The sequence below is a fragment of the Ylistrum balloti genome, unplaced genomic scaffold (assembly GCF_031769215.1).
Source record: "Ylistrum balloti isolate Yb309-2 unplaced genomic scaffold, AGI_CSIRO_Ybal_v1 Utg370248, whole genome shotgun sequence".
Lineage (NCBI taxonomy): Eukaryota > Metazoa > Mollusca > Bivalvia > Pectinida > Pectinidae > Ylistrum > Ylistrum balloti.
In genome coordinates this window covers 619,071-638,374 of record NW_026782199.1, presented here as the reverse complement: position 1 = coordinate 638,374, position 19,304 = coordinate 619,071, and the positions used below count along the sequence as shown (strand labels likewise).

The 19,304-nt window shown below is 33.8% G+C and overlaps 2 protein-coding genes across 2 annotated transcripts in view; one reads left to right on the top strand and one right to left on the bottom strand.

The window, feature by feature from the left end:
* LOC132552465 (transient receptor potential cation channel subfamily V member 3-like) overlaps positions 1–9,032 on the top strand; it is a 30,494-nt gene extending 21,462 nt beyond the window's left edge. Inside the window, exons 14-26 of the mRNA XM_060216634.1 lie at positions 4–81; positions 425–564; positions 1,147–1,322; positions 1,520–1,603; positions 2,002–2,162; positions 2,391–2,506; positions 2,789–2,990; positions 5,079–5,150; positions 6,332–6,527; positions 7,053–7,104; positions 7,499–7,584; positions 7,888–7,988; positions 8,582–9,032. Of these exons, the coding sequence (XP_060072617.1) occupies positions 4–81; positions 425–564; positions 1,147–1,322; positions 1,520–1,603; positions 2,002–2,162; positions 2,391–2,506; positions 2,789–2,990; positions 5,079–5,150; positions 6,332–6,527; positions 7,053–7,104; positions 7,499–7,584; positions 7,888–7,988; positions 8,582–8,602 (1,485 nt within the window). The 3' untranslated portion in view covers positions 8,603–9,032. The remainder of the gene's footprint in view (positions 1–3; positions 82–424; positions 565–1,146; positions 1,323–1,519; positions 1,604–2,001; positions 2,163–2,390; positions 2,507–2,788; positions 2,991–5,078; positions 5,151–6,331; positions 6,528–7,052; positions 7,105–7,498; positions 7,585–7,887; positions 7,989–8,581) is intronic.
* A 4,800-nt stretch (positions 9,033–13,832) lies between these two features.
* LOC132552435 (uncharacterized) lies at positions 13,833–16,602 on the bottom strand. The gene is made up of 6 exons (XM_060216602.1): positions 16,518–16,602; positions 15,953–16,006; positions 15,585–15,695; positions 15,028–15,177; positions 14,627–14,691; positions 13,833–14,030 (listed from the first exon to the last, which is right to left on the bottom strand). The coding sequence occupies exons 1-6, from the start codon at positions 16,600–16,602 to the stop codon at positions 13,833–13,835; spliced, it is 663 nt and encodes a 220-aa protein (XP_060072585.1).
* Between the last annotated feature and the right edge of the window lie 2,702 nt (positions 16,603–19,304).

Below are 19,304 nucleotides of genomic sequence, written 5' to 3'. Positions count from 1 at the left end.
TAGGTTGCCTGTATAGCATTCACCATCTACCAGGTCGTAGAAGAAATCAATGAATACAGACAGTCTGTTCGGCGACACAAGGTTGTTATCTCCCTTTGTATCCATGTCCAATAAGATTCAGTAAACTACATCACTTGATTGGCAATAAAGCTGTGTTTATTTGACATTGTTTTAAAGTCAAAAGATCCAACATTAGAGATATTTGTTTGGCAGTAACCATACCTTAATCTAGAATTCCCTGTGTACACCAAAGTGTAATAGTGTTACAATCCCACAGGGAAACATGATCATTTTACCACTAATTATTTGATATCCATGTAGAAAATTCCTATTTTTTTCCAGTCAAAAGTCAAATTAAAAACAAAATTGAGACATATCTCTTAATTATATCTTATTGTCTTCTGATTGCTTGTCATCTTAACAGGCATGGGAAAACAGAAGGATGAAAGATATAGAGCAGGATCTACAATTCTGTCACCCACGCTGGCCTGAGGAAGAACTTTTCTTAAGGAGTGAGCTCAAAGATTTGGATAAAATGTCTCCCAAATATTTCAAAGATTACTGGTAAGTAATCATGTTTCATTACAAGTCAGGACAATTGCTTCCTCTATTAGGATGTAATTGTATGTTTTCAAATGTCTTTTTTTGAGTCATCAAAATTGAATCACTGCAATTTTTGCATGATAGGTCTTATAACATATAAGGATCTGTACCGATGATAAGAATAAAATTCAGTAATGATGTTAATTTCTTCATCTTGTCAGAGTGATATCATGAGATTTTGGAATAAGGTGGGCTCTTCAAATCACTTTTTGTCTATTCCCTAGTTTTGCAATCCACAATTTGAGTAAGATCCAATATTCAAGATGGCAGACAGTGGCCATTTTGAATTTTGGTATTTGAATTATGCGATCACTATTTCTCGAGAACTACAAAAGAGACCTTTTTGAAACTCTATCAAAGCAGTCATTATGGACTTGTGATGAAATATAGAAAATATTTGGAAAAATATAATGTCTGATGTATAATACACTGTACTTCTGAAGTCATCTTAACACGCCTCTTAGTACATATAGAGATGGCGATAACATATACCAGTGTATGAGTTATGTACAAGCTCTTCAATGTATGTATTTTATATTGTAGGAATGTATTTGACTGGGTATGCTACGGTTTCCTATTTTTTGTGATAATTACCCACATCGTAGATATAATACATCACTCTGAAGACTTGGCGCGGTTACACATCAGCGTAATGGCTATCACCATCATCCTGTTGTGGGTCAGACTTGCCAAATCAGCTCGTCCTTTCTCACTCATTGGTAAATTGCTTGTTAATCATTTGTAATTATGAAACATTCTAATGCCTGAATGTGATTGATCCAATATGAAATCTGTCTCTAAAATCATTTACATAAAAAAACAAGTGACAATATAATCAATTAATTTTTACAATTCTCATTTCAATGTTAACTTGTCATGTACATTTCCTTTAAGATAAAACTTTGGTATTTTTCAGGACCTTTTATTGTGATACTGAGTCACATGTTGAATGATCTGTTGAGATTTGCCTTCCTCTACCTCGAATTCTTCCTGCCATATGGTAAGTACATATCTTGAGATGCAATGGTTACACACTTGCTTTTTACATAGACTGAATTTGCTTCCCCAGGGGGGCTTGAAATAATATGGGGGTCACCTGCCCGTCTCTGGTTTCATGGGGGTACCCCCATTGTACAGTATATAGAATAAACAATAATCTCAGTGGAATGGTAATACTTATTTCTGCCATTATAGTGTGTGTTTTTAAAAAAAAACCAGTTAATTTTCCCTGATTTTAATGTCTACCATTGGATGTAAAATTCCTTTTACTGTTAATGTGTGCTGTTTAGGGATAAAACATTCCATTTCCTGATTTTAGTGTGTGCCTTCGGATGTAAAATTCCTTTTACTGTTAATGTGTGCTTTTTAGTGATAAAGTATTCTTTTTCCTGATTTTAGTGTGTGCCTTTTGGATGATATTCGGCGGTACACGTGTGGCATATGAAGACCGGCATGATCCCAATGCAAACGCCACCATAACTGTCTCTGGCTTCGAAGACTTTAATGCTGTTCTCTTCACTATGTTCCGTCTGACACTGGTGGACGAATACCAGTATGATGTTAGTGCAGTGATCTAATTCTTAAATACGCATAAACGGATGGTCAAAAGGAATACTTTTGATCTGGAGTATAAATACTCCAATGTTGATAATTACATAAAAGAATATAAGATTTTCTAGATAATGTTATTTCACATAAACTTCACAATTTTCATTCTGAAAGAAAAGAAACATCAAACACTGAAGAGAACCAGCAATGATACAGTGTACCATCATGTCTGTTTACAGGATCTAAAGTTGATCGACCCCATCATGACAGATATTTTGGTTGGAACCTGGCTGGCCTTGTCTGCTATTATCTGTCTCAATCTGTTTATTGCTCTCCTGTCGGACACCTTCCAGAGGTGAGGATAAAAACCTACTATTACCAATACAAGCTTCAATTATTATTTTGGGCTCAATGGATTTAGCACCAATTACTATTTTGGGCTCATTGGATTAAGCTTCAATTATTATTTTGGGCTCAATGGATTTAGCTTCAATTATTATTTTGGGCTTAATTGATTAAGTTTCAGTAATTATTGTCGGTATTATTAATCTGACATTTTGTGGGTTGTGTTTAGGTAAGACATTATGACATGCTTAGTGTAGTGTTAAGATATGACGTCCTGAGTGTCGTGTTTCAGAGTGTATGACAATGCTCAGGCCAATGCCATTATGCAGAAAGCAATAACATGCCTAGGTTTCTGGGACGGGATGTCAAGTAAAGCCAGAAACCAATTCTTAGACTACATAGCCAAGGAGTGCTCCCCTCTACAGGAGTATTATGATGATGACATGACAGAGGAGGGTGAAGAGGACATGAAAAAAGTCACGATACAGATCAAGGTAGGGTCACTCACCATACATATACAGGTAGGGTCACTCACCATACATATACAGGTAGGATCACTCACCATACATATAAAGGTAGGGTCACTCACCATACATATACAGGTAGGGTCACTCACCATACATATACAGGTAGGATCACTCACCATACATATAAAGGTAGGGTCACTCACCATACATATAAAGGTAGGATCACTCACCATACATATAAAGGTAGGGTCACTCACCATACATATACAGGTAGGGTCACTCACCATACATATACAGGTAGGATCACTCACCATACATATAAAGGTAGGGTCACTCACTATACATATAAAGTTAGGATCACTCACCGTACATATAAAGGTAGTGTCACTCACCATACATATAAAGGAAGGGTCCCTCACCGTACATATACATGTAGGGTCACTCACCATACATATAAAGGTAGGGTCCCTCACCATACATATAAAGGTAGTGTCACTCACCATACATATAAAGGTAGGGTCCCTCACCGTACATATACATGTAGGGTCACTCACCATACATATAAAGGTAGGATCACTCACCATACATATAAAGGTAGTGTCACTCACCATACATATGAAGGTTGCGTCACTAACCATACATATAAAGGTAGGGTCACTCACCATACATATAAAGGTAGGATCACTCACCATACATATAAAGGTAGGATCACTCACCATACATATAAAGGTAGGGTCACTCACCATACATATAAAGGTAGGGTCACTCACCATACATATAAAGGTAGGATCACTCACCATACATATAAAGGTAGGATCACTCACCATACATATACAGGTAGGATCACTCACCATACATATAAAGGTAGGATCACTCACCATACATATACAGGTAGGATCACTCACCATACATATACAGGTAGGATCACTCACCATACATATACAGGTAGGGTCACTCATATAAAGGTAGGATCCATACATATACAGGTACTCACCATACATATAAAGGTAGGATCACTCACCATACATATACAGGTAGGATCACTCACCATACATATACAGGTAGGTTCACTCACCATACATATAAAGTTAGGATCACTCACCGTACATATACATGTAGGGTCACTCACCATACATATAAAGGTAGGGTCCCTCACCATACATATAAAGGTAGGATCACTCACCATACATATAAAGGTAGGGTCACTCACCATACATATAAAGGTAGGGTCACTCACCATACATATACATGTAGGATCACTCACCATATATATAAAGGTAGGGTCACTCACCATACATATACATGTAGGATCACTCACCATACATATAAAGGTAGGATCAATCACCATACATATACAGGTAGGATCACTCACCATACATATACAGGTAGGATCACTCACCATACATATAAAGGTAGGGTCACTAACCATACATATAAAGGTAGGATCACTCACCATACATATAAAGTTAGGGTCACTCACCATACATATACAGGTAGGGTCACTCACCATACATATAAAGGTAGGGTCACTCACCATACATATAAAGGTAGGATCACTCACCATACATATACAGGTAGGGTCACTCACCATACATATAAAGGTAGGGTCACTCACCATACATATAAAGGTAGCGTCACTCACCATACATATAAAGGTAGGATCACTCACCATACATATAAAGGTAGGATCACTCACCATACATATACAGGTAGGTTCACTCACCATACATATAAAGTTAGGATCACTCACCGTACATATACATGTAGGGTCACTCACCATACATATAAAGGTAGGGTCCCTCACCATACATATAAAGGTAGGATCACTCACCATACATGTAAAGGTAGGGTCACTCACCATACATATACAGGTAGGGTCACTCACCATACATATAAAGGTAGGGTCACTCACCATACATATAAAGGTAGGGTCACTCACCATACATATAAAGGTAGGGTCACTCACCATACATATAAAGGTAGGATCACTCACCATACATATACATGTAGGATCACTCACCATATTTATCAAATTTGATGCAAGGATAGTGATATCTCATGTAATTTCATAAAATACATTATGTCATGTACACTGTACTTTTATTTATTTAACAGGAGGACTTGGATGAGTTCAGAGAAATGTTTGCTCAGAAATTCCTCTCTGGAAGCTCAGAGAGTAATTCAGATGTAAGTTGGTCACAGTTTCCTTTACTGAATCATCATTGTTGAGGAAAAAACATTCTGTTTAACCAATGTAATAGAAACCATGATCTTACTCTGATCAGCTTTTGCATTATTTGTTTTTTTTCGGGGGCCAACCAGAAAACAGACCTTGGCAGACAGCATGTCAATGTATTTATACCATACCTTAACATGATTACTTAGTGTTTATATTTCTTTTACATATCTGTAGATACTTAATATTTCATGTGATGTATGTAGGTAAACTGTTATTACATTTCACTCTCGGCACTAAAGCTGTATGTAGGGAAACTGATATTATTTATCACTTTGGGTACTTACTACCGATGAAGGGAAGGTGTGAACAACACACTTACTATAGTATTGAACAAAGTATTGATACTATTGTATTGAAGTATTCAAATAATCGAGTCAAGTATACAACGACCTCTGTGATTGGTCGGGGGCGGAGTTTAGACAACCTGAATAGTTGATCTGACACCCAATTTGTTCGGTAGGCGGAGTTATTGTACACTATCAGTTACATAACAATTACTAAGTAATCGCTGGAAAAATGTCCGACTTAAGTTTTTTCACATGTTGCGGATATGTATAATTTTCGATGGAAAGATAAAAAATAAAATAAAAAATATATGGGACTTTCGTTTTCTCGTTGTACCATCGATGGAAAAGCAAGGTATCATTGGGTGTAGAACGAAAAAAATGGGACAACCCAATTAGGTCTGATCTGAAGCCACCTGTGACTTGGACTCTTCCAATTAACCTCTCGCGACAGTCGAGTGTTTGTAAAATGCCGATGTCTGCACAGTATTTTTTCACCTGGCTCCACCCACAATCGATCTAGACTTGGCTCTGCCAATCAGAGAGCTTGTTGCATAAATTTAAGGAATTCGATTGGTGAAGTACTTCAGTACAATACTATCAATACTTTGTTCAGTACTACAGTACTTGAAACGTTCACACCTTCCCTTCATCGGTAGTAAACTGTATGTCAAGAAACTAGTTAATCAAATGATTGAAAATTATGATCTATCCCGTAAAGAAACAACTAGATGTTAATGTTGTATATAGATATAGCTTTTAAAGCAACATTTGAAAAAAAATTAATTTTAGTGACTTGTATGAAAGATGAACAAAGTATGTGACTTGACTTTTGTGGCCCACAGAGTAAAGAGGACCAAGAGGGTCTGGTGACAACTAAAGCTCTACAGAATGAGGTGACATCACTACAGATAAGTCTAGCAGAACTGAAGGATTCACAAAAGAAAATGCAACAGAAAGTGACAAAAGACATGAACATCATAAAAACCTTACTTCTCCAGATGGCTGGTGGTGGCGGAGGTAACCTAGCAGGGATGGAAGGTAAGATTAATGTCAAAAGGGGAGATAACCTATTAGGGATGGAAGGAAAGGTTAATGTCAAAAGGGGAGATAACCTATTAGGGATGGAAGGAAAGGTTAATGTCGAAAGGGGAGATAACCTAGAGGGGATGGCAGGAAAGGTTAATGTCCAAATTACCATGCGATAGTTTTTTTTTTATCATCTGCATTTCTTGTCATTGAGTAAATAAATTTGAGCCATATTAGATATGACTTACTTTGCTTCCTGTTTTTTCTGACCTGTATAATTAAACATATGAAATTATAAAAAAATGTTCAGGATTTTGTTTTTTTTTTTTATCTTTAGTCAGGATTTGCCTCCTACAAAAGATTTTTGCTGTTTTACAAGTCACATTGTTAAAAGAGTATATGTTTCTTGTTGAATTTATAAAATGGACTGTTTCCTAGGTTCCAATTTGTTGCTGTTCAATTCATCCTAGAAAATTATGAAAAATAAAACCTCTCCAATAAAACACCCTTTACAGTATATGTGTGTGTGTTATACAGGCCTGCTGGAGATTACAGATGAAGACACAGCTACTCTGTCAACAGACACCAGGTAAACTACCAATCATACAGAACTTTGTTGGGATTTCTCCTCCCCTATAATACAAGCTATTGTAGCATTTTTATGTATGTAAGCTTCAGACATGCAGGTCTTAAACTGTGGCTGTCTTACAAAAAGGATAAATAGAAGTAATTATACAAACACTGTATGGAATATTTTGTAACAAAAAATCCTGTCTACTTCAAACCTTAAGTCAACATACAATTTGTCTTGTAATCATAACAATATATCATATCGTTAATTTCTTTTCATATAAAGAAAAATTTGATGTCACAGAAAAAAGAAAATATGAAAATACAAATACAAAAACTGTTGAAAGTTAAATAAAAAGCTCATTAAAATGATACTTTACAATGATGTAATATGTATAAATTCTGTTGCCTAGGAAACATAAAGAAAAATCAGGAGACAAAAAGAAGAAGAAGAAAAAACATCATTCTGATTACAGCCTTTTGGAGTCAGAGACTCCAAGTAAGTCAATCATAAGATACAATATCAACAGTTAATGTGATGTCATCGTTAGACCAAACACTCATAAAATTTTTAGTCACATTAAGCTGTCATGTGAAGATAATTAAAATAGAAATAAATTAGGTAAACTAAAAACATATAATACATGTGTTTTACTATTAAACTGGGTTAGTAATTTAAATAAGGAGCTGCCAAGCCAGACTCAGTCATCTGTGATTTAAGATATCAACATTGAAAAATACCCATCTCATATCATTACTAAAGAAAGATCAAGAAATATTGTGTCTGTTTATTTTCTGACAGTTCCTCCGGTGTCTGATGAACGTCATGTTGACGTTTCTTACCCAGATTTCTCGGCAGGGATTGTTCCTCAGGTTACAACAACTAGCAAGGGAACTTCACAGGTAACTTTTTATAACATCTTTACAACATAACAATACCCTGTCATTTATTTATGTAGGCTACAATGGTAGTTTTTGAAATATACAAGTGTAGTTTTGAATCTCGGTCACCCTCAGCTGCAGCAGGACCTCCTATTGTAAACTTTGGTTCACTTTTTTAATCCTTACATAGCAATGTGGGTGTTTTCTTTGAGATACAATCTTGCTGACAAGATTTGGAGCATCTTGATGAACAGAGAAGCCTGTGCAAGCTTTTCCATTACCTCAGTAACTTTAGGAAATTTCACAGCACGATGGTTGCTTTTGCTTGGTTCTGATCCAGGAAATATACTGTAAGGCAAACAGTGGGGCCCTTCCTGATCTGTCAGTATTCTAGTTACGATAACGAATAAAACAAATTCACAAGTATGATACATAGGAAAGAAGCCTATATTCACACATATACATGTATCTATATCAAAGCTACAAATGTAATCTCATATTCACATTAAAAAATGTCTGCATGCAGTTCCATTAAACCAGGAAATCAACATACAGGGGAATGATAGTGATATTAGATTTAAAGAGTGTAAAATATTTTTTTTAATTTTTTGCAGGATCCAACCTCAGATTGTTGATGTACTTGACCACACTGATGTTTGACCTGTTGTGGTTGATCTGCTGTTACTCCCATAAACTCCAACTATGGATAGTGATAAGGTCTATCATATACGTTGTACCAACCCATCGTTTGTTGGATATATATCTGGTGTTTAGTGATAAGATTTATTTAAATATGATGTTAGATTTACCAACAGTTCAGGGATTGGATCTGACAGCACCACAACTATTGTCCTGACGATCTGTACATAACCATTGATATTATGCAGCACAATTGTTGAGATTGCTATTTGTTAATCGTGTCTGCTTGCCAGTCATAGGCAAAATGTATTATATTCCTGTCTCATAAATCAAAACGATCTGATTTATTTGGTGGCAAGTTTGAATTTTTTTTTCGCTTTAATATTGTTTATGGTTTTTAATTGTTTTATTATGGATTTCAGCAATTCAGAGACTAGAAATTTTTTCAACATTTATTTATATACATAAATAATGAATACAACATTTATTTATATACATAAATAATGAATACAACATTTATTTATATACATATATAATGACTACCTAATGATTAGCTGACATACAAGGTTAACCCAGTGATATCCTACAAAATTATAACTTTACCCATTTCTTTTTATCTGCACTGAACAAGTTGCTAGTGACAGTTGGTTCAAGTGCAACTAGTTTCTCTTTAATTTGATTACTATTTCAAGCTTAAATCAGGCCATGAAAGTATTTGCCTGTCTGACTGTATGTTAGGTTAGTAGTTCCATCATTTTCTTAAGTGAACAACACGGGTCTGATTGAAAGTGGTTCAATATATATGTAGTTTCTGTATAGTAAGGGGAGATAACCAAAGCAGTCCTGGTACTGTACACTACTAGTGCTAACAAATATAAACATTTGATTATGGTCGTTTAATTGTATTAAAAAGTAATTACCAAACCATTGTATTTGTTTAAGTTCAATTTGATTGTTAAATAATTGTCTGATCTTGGAAAGAACTCTGAAAAAGGAGGAAAGATTTTATCAGTAGCTGACCATACTTAACACATTCCTTGGCTGTCCTGTTGAAGGCCAGGAACTTTAAAATAAAATTTCACATTTGATTTTACAGCCAAAATGTTCAAATGTAACATCAATTTTTATTTATATTTTTATTTTTTTGTTGACTTAATGTTTTTTTAATTTTTTGTTGCTGTACTGCAGCTCAGATCGCTGTTCAGTCTGATAATCTTAGTCTATAACTTGATGTTGTATTTTCCTCTTGCGTTGATGACTCTTCAGCTTCTACCTTTAGTGCATTCGGTACCAATTACAGGCATTTTGTATATCTGATTAACCCTGGTGCTAGGTTTCCTCTATCTTTTCAAATATTTATCTATATATATTTCTTCTATGATAATTTTTCCATTTACATTTTAATACATTGAATATAATTCTAGTTATATAGTTTAAAACTTCTTCATCATTGCACCTACACCCAATGAATGCACAGAACATTACAAGCTTTAATGCTTGGAAAGGGCCTGGAACCACCAACCCCTCAAAACTGATATTGACCCCTTCCTTTTTTTTTCTTTGTTTAAATGAAAAAATAATTTGATTGGTTATGAATTTTTGCAAGATTTTAATTATACATGTACAAATTCATTTAAGTGAAAGTCCTTTTTTAAAAAAGGAAAAGGTTTTTCTTCATTTCCAACAGTTTAAAACATTCATGTGGAACTTAAGTTTGTCAACTGTTTATAGATTTTTTGTTAACAGATTGTTGTTGATAAGAGATGCTGTAGTTTATTTTGTTTGTACTTCTGTCGCTTCCTCAGTCATCCACTGCCATGTAGGAATGTATCCTCTAATTCTTGGAATGTCTATATGAATTATTTACCTCTATCTCTACATTTGGCTGGGTCCTATTTATACTAGAAAGCTTTATATACAAATGTATTATATATAAATTTTCTGCTTAAATTGTGTACTTGTCCTTTTATATAGACAATTGTTGTATGTGCCTTACTGCTATATTTTTGTTTAAATTGAACAAGTATCAAAATGTGATATTTTCCCCATATCTATATGAAATCATTTTTCATCATACCATCATTCATATTAAATTTATAAATACTGTGATTTGTGATTACAATCTTGTAATCATAGTTATAAATGTATTTTGATATTTTAATTTCCGTCCTGTAGTTGAGTGTATAAGAACATCCCTATAAAGGCTCCAGCTTGATTTATTTATATTTTGTTGTGATGATAGATTTAGGTACATTTATTGTAGAATACCAGTAAGACTGGAAAGCAGCTGGCAAGTTTATATAGTCTATTATTGTTTGATATTTTATTACCAGTAGCTATCCATACATGTAGTATATTGTATGTGAATTTTGCTTTACCAATATTAATTAGAAGTTTACCTTCAGACAAGTTTTAGTCCTAGCAGTGTCTTCTCCTACAGTGATAGCCAACAATGATTTAACTATTGTCTATGTAGGTAATGTTTACCGGTAGATGCTTTTATTTTTTCCCTTATTCACTTGCTAGTCATTGATGTCCTGCAGCTCAATATATACATTTATGTGTCACTGAATAGTATGATAACTCATTGAGGCAGTCTGATGTGTGCCTAACACTGCTCTATTAGTTGAATCCTGTGTTTGACATGGATGGAAGGATCGGCATTCTATTTATATTGAAGATTATTTTGTATTGAGTGACAAAGTCTGCTTTACAGGCAGGTTAATATTGGATTTTCTGATCTGTAATTTTATACCATCTCTCTCATAGTTGTTTCAGATTAAGATTCAACTTTTAATCAATATTTTAATGAATGATTATGAAAAATATCTTTAGAAGAACAGCTGGGCCGATATGTACAAAGATGGAATTTTTATCTGCATTTAAGAATATTTAAGAATAACATTAACTAATCAGGTTGAATGTAGTATGTTAACATTTTATGATGTTACCATTAATATGTTAACTTTGTAACATGACTAGTAAACAATAGCAGATTCTAACAAATTTATGATATTTATTAAACTTTGATGAAAATAGTTTATTTACACAAGAGTGCCAGGGATGGCTAATTTATTGTAAATACGATCCTTTTACTACCAATGTAAACAATGTGCTGTGATATTTTTAGAGAGGAAACAATGAAATACTAAATGTCAAGACATTTTACATATATTTTGTATGTGAAGATTGTCTTGTTAAATTTGTTGGATAAGATGATATGTATAAGCCATGTCTTCTATAGTGGATATTTGCCTAGATATTAATCAAAGTATTTTCTGTATAGTAGGTAGGAAATAAATAATCTCAAATAAAACAAAAATACTTCAATCCCTTCATCGTTGTGTCATTTTTGGTATTTTGTATAATTGATATCTTTGTGTATCAATATACCTGACAATAAAAGATGTTGTGTGAAGTCATAATACATAGCAAAAAAATACAAATTAGTGTCAATGTTTTACAAATTTCTACTGTATCAATGGTAACTGCTACCCTGACCCATGAACCCTTAAAAAAAAACTCATCAGAGCTATTGTTATAGTTGATGTATGAAATTTTATCAAAATCTTCTCATAATATGACAAGGCTATAAAAACATTGTTATAGCAACTTTGCACAGGAAACTGTGGGTGAAGTTTAAGAGGGACAAGAAGGACAACTCAAAGTTGTACACAACTCTGTGAGCAGAGACAATAATTATTGTATATACTTTTAGAGGGTTAATAAATGATTTTTACAATGGCCTTTGCTTTGGACTATCAAAAAGGTATTCAAATTGATATCGACCTTTTCTTAGATTAGATAATTGGAAAGTTTTAAAGAAATATCTGCAAGCACGAGTAATATTTCTGATGCTCAGCAAATCAACTTTCCTCTGCTGGTGACCTTGACATTTGAAACTTGATCTATACTAGTCACTTCGACCCTGAAGTAATCCTAGAAAAATAGTATACTGCTTACTGATAAATATCTATTGATAGGTTATAACATTCATTTAACCATTACAATTTTCTTACCAGTGAAAATATGTTGTTGACAGGGAAATCAGAATTTTTAATTTGATATTAATTACAAGAGTCCAAAATACTGATGTGGGTGGCTACCAGTTGGTATTCTGTAAAGTCTGTCTGTCTGACTCTTCATTATAAGATCCATTATGCAAGGCACTACGAGTGTCATAAGAAATAATTTATGATAATACATTTTCTGAAGTGTTATCATTAATTGAAATGCTCAAATAATAAGTGACCAAAATTTGTTGAATTCAACTGTTGTATTTTTTTCACTAAAATATGCTGAAATGCATGTTCATTGTTATTTTCGGTAATATGGCACATCCTTGATAATTATGAATACTTTCTGTGTACTGTTTCAGAAAATAGTTCATTTTTCTTTATTTCTAGCCTCTCTCAGAAGTATTGATTTCATAATGGTATCAAGGATGTACTATTAAATGTTTGATAAACAAATCAGTAGATTTTAACACAAATGTATATTAGATTTAAACAAATGATGTATAATATCTTATAATTCATAAAATAAATTATTGAAAAGAATACATTGTAAACAATGACCAAATACCAGTGGTTTAACAAACAGTAGATATGAAAGTTCACCAACAGTTCACATATGTTAAACAACTATACTTTTCCTGTGATCAAATAACAACAAAATATACAGTATAAAAAATTTCACATCTGAGATCACAATATAAGGTATACACAATTTAGAGCGGTAATCACATGATCATATGGAAATGTGTTTCTTCAGATATACAATGAACAATATTTCCAATTAAGATTTTCAAAATTTCTTAAAGAATAACTGATAGCACCCAGATGAACACTAGTTAACCAGTTTTTTGATGTGTGTATAGAAAGATAGCATAAACCTAATTAAACTATAGTTTCAATAAAGAAGACCTTACAAAAACAGTCACTTTTTATCATACTTGCACCTTTTCACTAATCAAATAATACATGTTGTTTTTTCATGTAATCTATTTTTTAAAGTTATTTTTTTCTTTAAATTGACATTTGAGATTTATAGGACATCATGATTTCTTGACAGAAAAAATGTCATTTTCGTTTTTATAATTTGATAATATTTACAGTAACTACTTAAGTAAAGTGTGTAATTCCTATCGATGGTATAATCTGTTGTAAATAATACAGTATTACAACTAAAACGATTCACTTGTTCATCTTTTCACAATGTTTCTGTTTAGACTGTCCGGAAGCAGCACAGAAATTTGTCCCAGGTTCCCAGCTCCCTTTTGCTGCCTGTAAGTGACTTGCAAGACATTTCCTTGTCTGCTACTTCTGCCTCAGAAATATCACCACAGTAGTCAATGACAATCTTTGGAATGATGTCCTTTAGGTCTATAACCTCAAACGTGTTCTCCAAATTAATTTTCTTGTTCTGCAAAATTTAGTGTAATGCAGTATTTAAAATAAAGTACTGTAACATTTAGCTTTAGTTTTTCACACAAGTTATGAAATTTTAACTTCAGAACCTGGTAACATGTTAAACTGTAAAAAGTATTTAAGCTGAAACTTATAGGAAAGAGAAAAATCATGCAATACTCAGCAATAGGTCTGTCTGATCCAGTCTGACTAATAGGTTTGTATGATATTAGACAAAAAGTTATGCCACAAAAGGAAGATATCTTAATCAAATAAGAGTATAGGAAAATACATCATTCAATCTAATATTTGAATAAAAGAGTTTGAGATTGTTTTGTCTCATGTCTCTGCCATTTTGTAGTGCAATCGCTCATAAATGACTTGCTTAAAAATGTAGTTCTGTTGCAGAAGATATAGTCTTTATTTTTACATTTAGATTAATTCTTTGGTGACAAATAATACAAGCTAATAAACCCTGATTTCAGAGGAAGGAATCCTATCTCTTTCAAAAAGGAATGTATTAAAACATGGCAGCTATATGTAACACATGTACAGGTTTGTAATGTTGTTAATTTGCTTAAAAGTTTGGACATTAACATTTCTCCAACTTACTGGGTAGAGGAAATCCAACAAAGATTTGGTGGCTTTGTATCTGAACACACATGGATGATACGTCTCTGAATAGAATAGAATAGAAAAAAATATTTCATTACAATTTACCTACAGGTAATATGTTATTGGCAACAGAAATAATTGGAAAGTTTAATACTTTTGACCCCTGTATCTTTCAAGAGAGGCCATTTATTTGAACATTGTCATTCTCCTTCACCTGAGCAAGTTAAATGAACATACTATTCTGACTATCTAAAAAATGTTTAAATATGTCAACATTCCCAAGTATTGGAAGAGGGCGGGAACTATCACAATTATTTATCAGTATGTACATACCAATTTTGTTGTTGGTAATTGGCAGTGGGCGAGAACTATCACAATTATTTATCAATATGTCTTACCATTTTTTTTGTTGGTAAAGAGAGTTCTCCATAAATTTACACGTTCTTTGTGTTTCTGACGGAGCTCTTGGTCCTCCATTTCAGGTGAACAGTCTTTCCAGTTCTTAGTCAATGACACATCACGCATGTGTAGAATTGACAAATCATAGTCTGCTCAGTGTGGATGAAGAAAACATAAATGTTGTTATTATTTCTAAGATTTTAAGTAAATTGATGGAACATATTCAACAATCTCAAGGGACAAATATCCCCAGAAAAAGATAACGATGTAATGTTATAGCATGGATATAGATTAGATCTGTCTATAGGTTCATGAGATATCTTGTACATAGTCTTTACATGTACAAGGAGTGATCACTATTTACAAAGAACAGTCATCCTAGTTAGATGCAAGATGGTAAACAACAAGATTAGACATTTTATACTGGTGTATAAAATCTGTGTTTAATCTAAACTGTTTTATTTCAGGAATTTGGACTTAATCATTTAACAAGAATTGCCAATACAAATGTTTGGGCAGGTAAAAACTTACATACAGTTGTAAGTATATCAATTACCTGTTTTACATGTCCTAGGTGTGGTAAGGTATTGTCTCCACTTTGGAGTTAACATTTCAGTCCTGTTGGCCATGGCATGGCATGGCATCAGCACTGGTAGCTTCCTGCGACCTGTGAAAAGTTTACTTCAATATCAGTTACAGAACTGCCAGGTTTCTTAAATCATTGCAGCAATTATATTTCATATGGAAATACATGTTATCTTTCTTATATCTATGCATACTGATGTCTTCAAATACATATATTTAAATAGCTTAAGGGTGAAAAAATCTAGATTATGTTGTATTAGCTTAATCATAAATTGCTTGAGCCAAAAGTAAAATTCTTATTATTTCATTTCATTGGTGGAAATACGTATTGAGATTTACCCAAAACAAACAGCTGTACACTGGAAGACTCCTTGTCCTCATCCTTGGTATCCTCTACAGAAAGTAAACAATTACATATTGATAAAGATAAATCCAATATTGATATGTGTTATTTACAGTATGAATTTATAAAGTAAGTTGATGTCTACTTCAATAGCACACAGATCACTTGAACATTTAAACTAATGGATGATGAAGAGAGTTTGATAACTACAATAAATCCTATCTAAAAAGGCCGATTAGTGAAGCAGAGAAAAGTGACTACTAGCAGGTGGCATTTATATAGCTGCATATGGTTCACTGGATTACAATGAGAACAAAGAAAACTGGCTTTATATATTTGTTTTTTATTTTGTATTTGAGTAGATTTTATCCTATTTTTTATTTCAGAAAGTTGTAGTCCTGAATAGTTTCTGATAAATTATGTATTTCATTCAATATAAGTACAGATTATATCCATTTCTTCAGTGAAATATCCTAAATGTATGAAAAACCTACAAGATGCTAAGATTTTTTCACATTCATTTGCATGGCTTATCTAAATTCTAAAAGTATATTTGCTCACCTCTAGCTATTTCTGCAAAAGCGTCTCTAGTTACGTCCACACACATTTCATGTACTATGTCTTCAATAGTGTCTGAGAAATCCATGGTTATGCTGAAGAAAACAGAAAAAATATCACAATAATATAATACATCACTTTAAAATATGGTCAGAGTTGTAGACTTTAACAAACACAAATACTGGCTCTGACTAATTTTGTAGATAAGTATCAAAACTGGGGAGGTTTTTTTATCGAAAATGGACGGAACTGAAAATCTAGAAGTACAAGCAGCGTTACTATAACTTCGTAAAGTTGGACCTACAGTGTGCGAAATGACAACAATATTTATAAAGCTGTTACGGAAAGCACATTGTTAACCAGTACACGTGCATACTTACAATTTATCAAAGTAACAGGTTTCGATAAAATCCCGCTCTGCAACTTCAGGCACAACTTGGCGGTCCCAAACAAACAATGGTTACTATAAACACTTAGTGACGTCACTTCGCAACACAGTTGGGCCTCCAATCGGAACACCTCGGCAGATTCCAAGTTAGTCATTAGAATGGGTTACCTGCCTTAGTTACAACTTTTTTTTCAGATCTGATTTGTACCCCAACTCCTCTCAAGTTCTCGATCATTTTGTTTATTCACTGCCTTCGCTAGGATCGGACACGGTATTTCTTGTCTTACTAGTTATGCCAAAAAAAGAGTTCTGTTTAGTCGAGCGTTATCTAGGCCTACTGACTTGCTCTACGTTGCTTTACCATTGGCATACCCATCGGAATCAACTGCGCCCCCTGTTGGCTGACTTGTTTTTGTTTTCATATGAGGTTGGATTTATTGAAGAGTTTCTCAAAACATGTCACAAAGACCTTGCGAAGTTGTTTAATTTCACCTTCAGTTATATTAATTGTCTTAAAATAACAAGAAATTTACTGACTACGTCCATCGTATAGATACAAGAGACAGATACATCAGCTGTTTATCTCGATCTTTTCCCACTACAAAACTAACGTAGACAGCTTTCCATCAAGCTGTATGAAAAACGTGATGATTTCAATTTCCCTATTGTGAATATTCCGATTTCTGGATAGCAAATTCCCAGCATCTCCAACCTATGGTATTTACATGTCACAGTTGATTCGATATGCACGGACCTGTCCCCATTATCACGATTTCATCAACTGCCTGACAAACTCTTAACACAAAGTTCAAAAGATGAAGGTTGATGAAAATTATAGGGAAGTTTTATGATCACCATAGTGATCTCGTTTCTTTGTGCGACACGAAGCTGGACTTATTTGTTAGTTTGCCTGTTGTTTCCGTTGTTATAAACCATTTTCTCATTTGAGAACGTGGCATTACTTGGTTTTGACCAAGGTTTACATGGCGGGTGTAGTCAACGAAGCAGGAGATGCTTACTCTTCCAGAACACCTGGTCGAATTCTCCGGCAAAATACATCCAACATTGAAAATTTTCAATTTGAAAGTTCGTCTTCAAAACACATAAACTTTAAATAGGCGTTGGAGCACTTGCAAAAGTTTGTGGCAAAGACAAAATGAAAGAGATAATTCCAAGCTTTTCTGTTCGCGATTTGAAATATAATGTAAAGTTGAATATAACGTTCATTGGTCTATCCACGGAGTCCGTGGTCCATCTGAACGGTTTGATTTCTTTATATATTCTTACATTTTCCCCTGTCGGTCTTCCCTCCCCTTCCATCAACCGACTATGGGCTAATCTTAATGTCATTCATAGTGTCATAACCCTGAAGTGTTTATTTTGACTGTGACGTTTTATCTACATTTGAAAAAAATAACACTGGCAATAACTGTTGCACCATAAGAGGTATGGCTTTCATATTTGGCGAGTGTGACAAGATCTTTCTAGTGTTACCAAAATTTATAACCGTGTGACCTTCATCGTGACCCTTGACCTACATTTGAAAGTAAAGAAACAGCATTACCACAATGAATGCATGAATGTTTCCCAAAGTGTGCATGCAATTAGCAATGCCGTACACACTACAGGATTGAAGTCGTACTTCAGAATTTTGTCGGACCAGGGGCATTGTGTTTCATAAACACATCTTGTTTATCATGTTATTACTGTATCAAAATCAGTATCAACATGGTACTGATACCTGTAAGCATTGCACGATGGCATATGTTGTACGGAGAAGACATAATTAAGTCGTGAAAACTTGTATCCTAAATTTGATCATTTTACAGGGAAACGCGTTTTCAAATCAAATAAAAAGAATTTCTTCGTTAGCTCTACCCTCATAAAGTATTCTTAGCAGCCATTTTAAAATGTCAGGAAAAACAGTTAACTATTTACAACAGGAAATCTTATATCCCCTCTCCCCCCAACCCCTTCCCTTTTTTTATCTATTTATTTATTTATGTCTGTGCTTCCAAAAAACTCATTTTTCAATGAACATTATGCGTTCTGACGGAACAGCCCTACAATATCGAGACAGCTGATTCCTATTATTAGTCGGAAAAGGTTGTCAAACTTGGCAATAACCGAAGTTTAAACATCAATTTATGTTTGCAAGACAAAGTAGGAAATACACATCGGAAATGTAAATATATTACTATAAGCTTACATTAGATACGCGGAAGTCATTTATTCGTGCAAGGTTCGCCAATGCGGACATTGTGACAAATGACATATAGCAAATCGATGGTAGTTTCCTACAGATAGTAATATCTCGCCAGCCTGTTCAATCTCCCAGGTTTCTTGTTTCCTAAATCCCAAAAGATTCGCATTCGTCTGTTTTCTTTCTAAACTAAAAATAT

Coding starts and splice junctions, on each gene's coding strand:
- LOC132552435 (XM_060216602.1), bottom strand. CDS start 16,602: ATGGATTTCTCAGACACTATTGAAGACATAGTACATGAAATGTGTGTG. Junction 15,178..15,584: donor ACCTAGGACATGTAAAACAG/GTAATTGATATA, acceptor CACACTGAGCAG/ACTATGATTTGTCAATTCTA. Junction 14,031..14,626: donor TGTTGGATTTCCTCTACCCA/GTAAGTTGGAGA, acceptor TAAATTTTGCAG/AACAAGAAAATTAATTTGGA.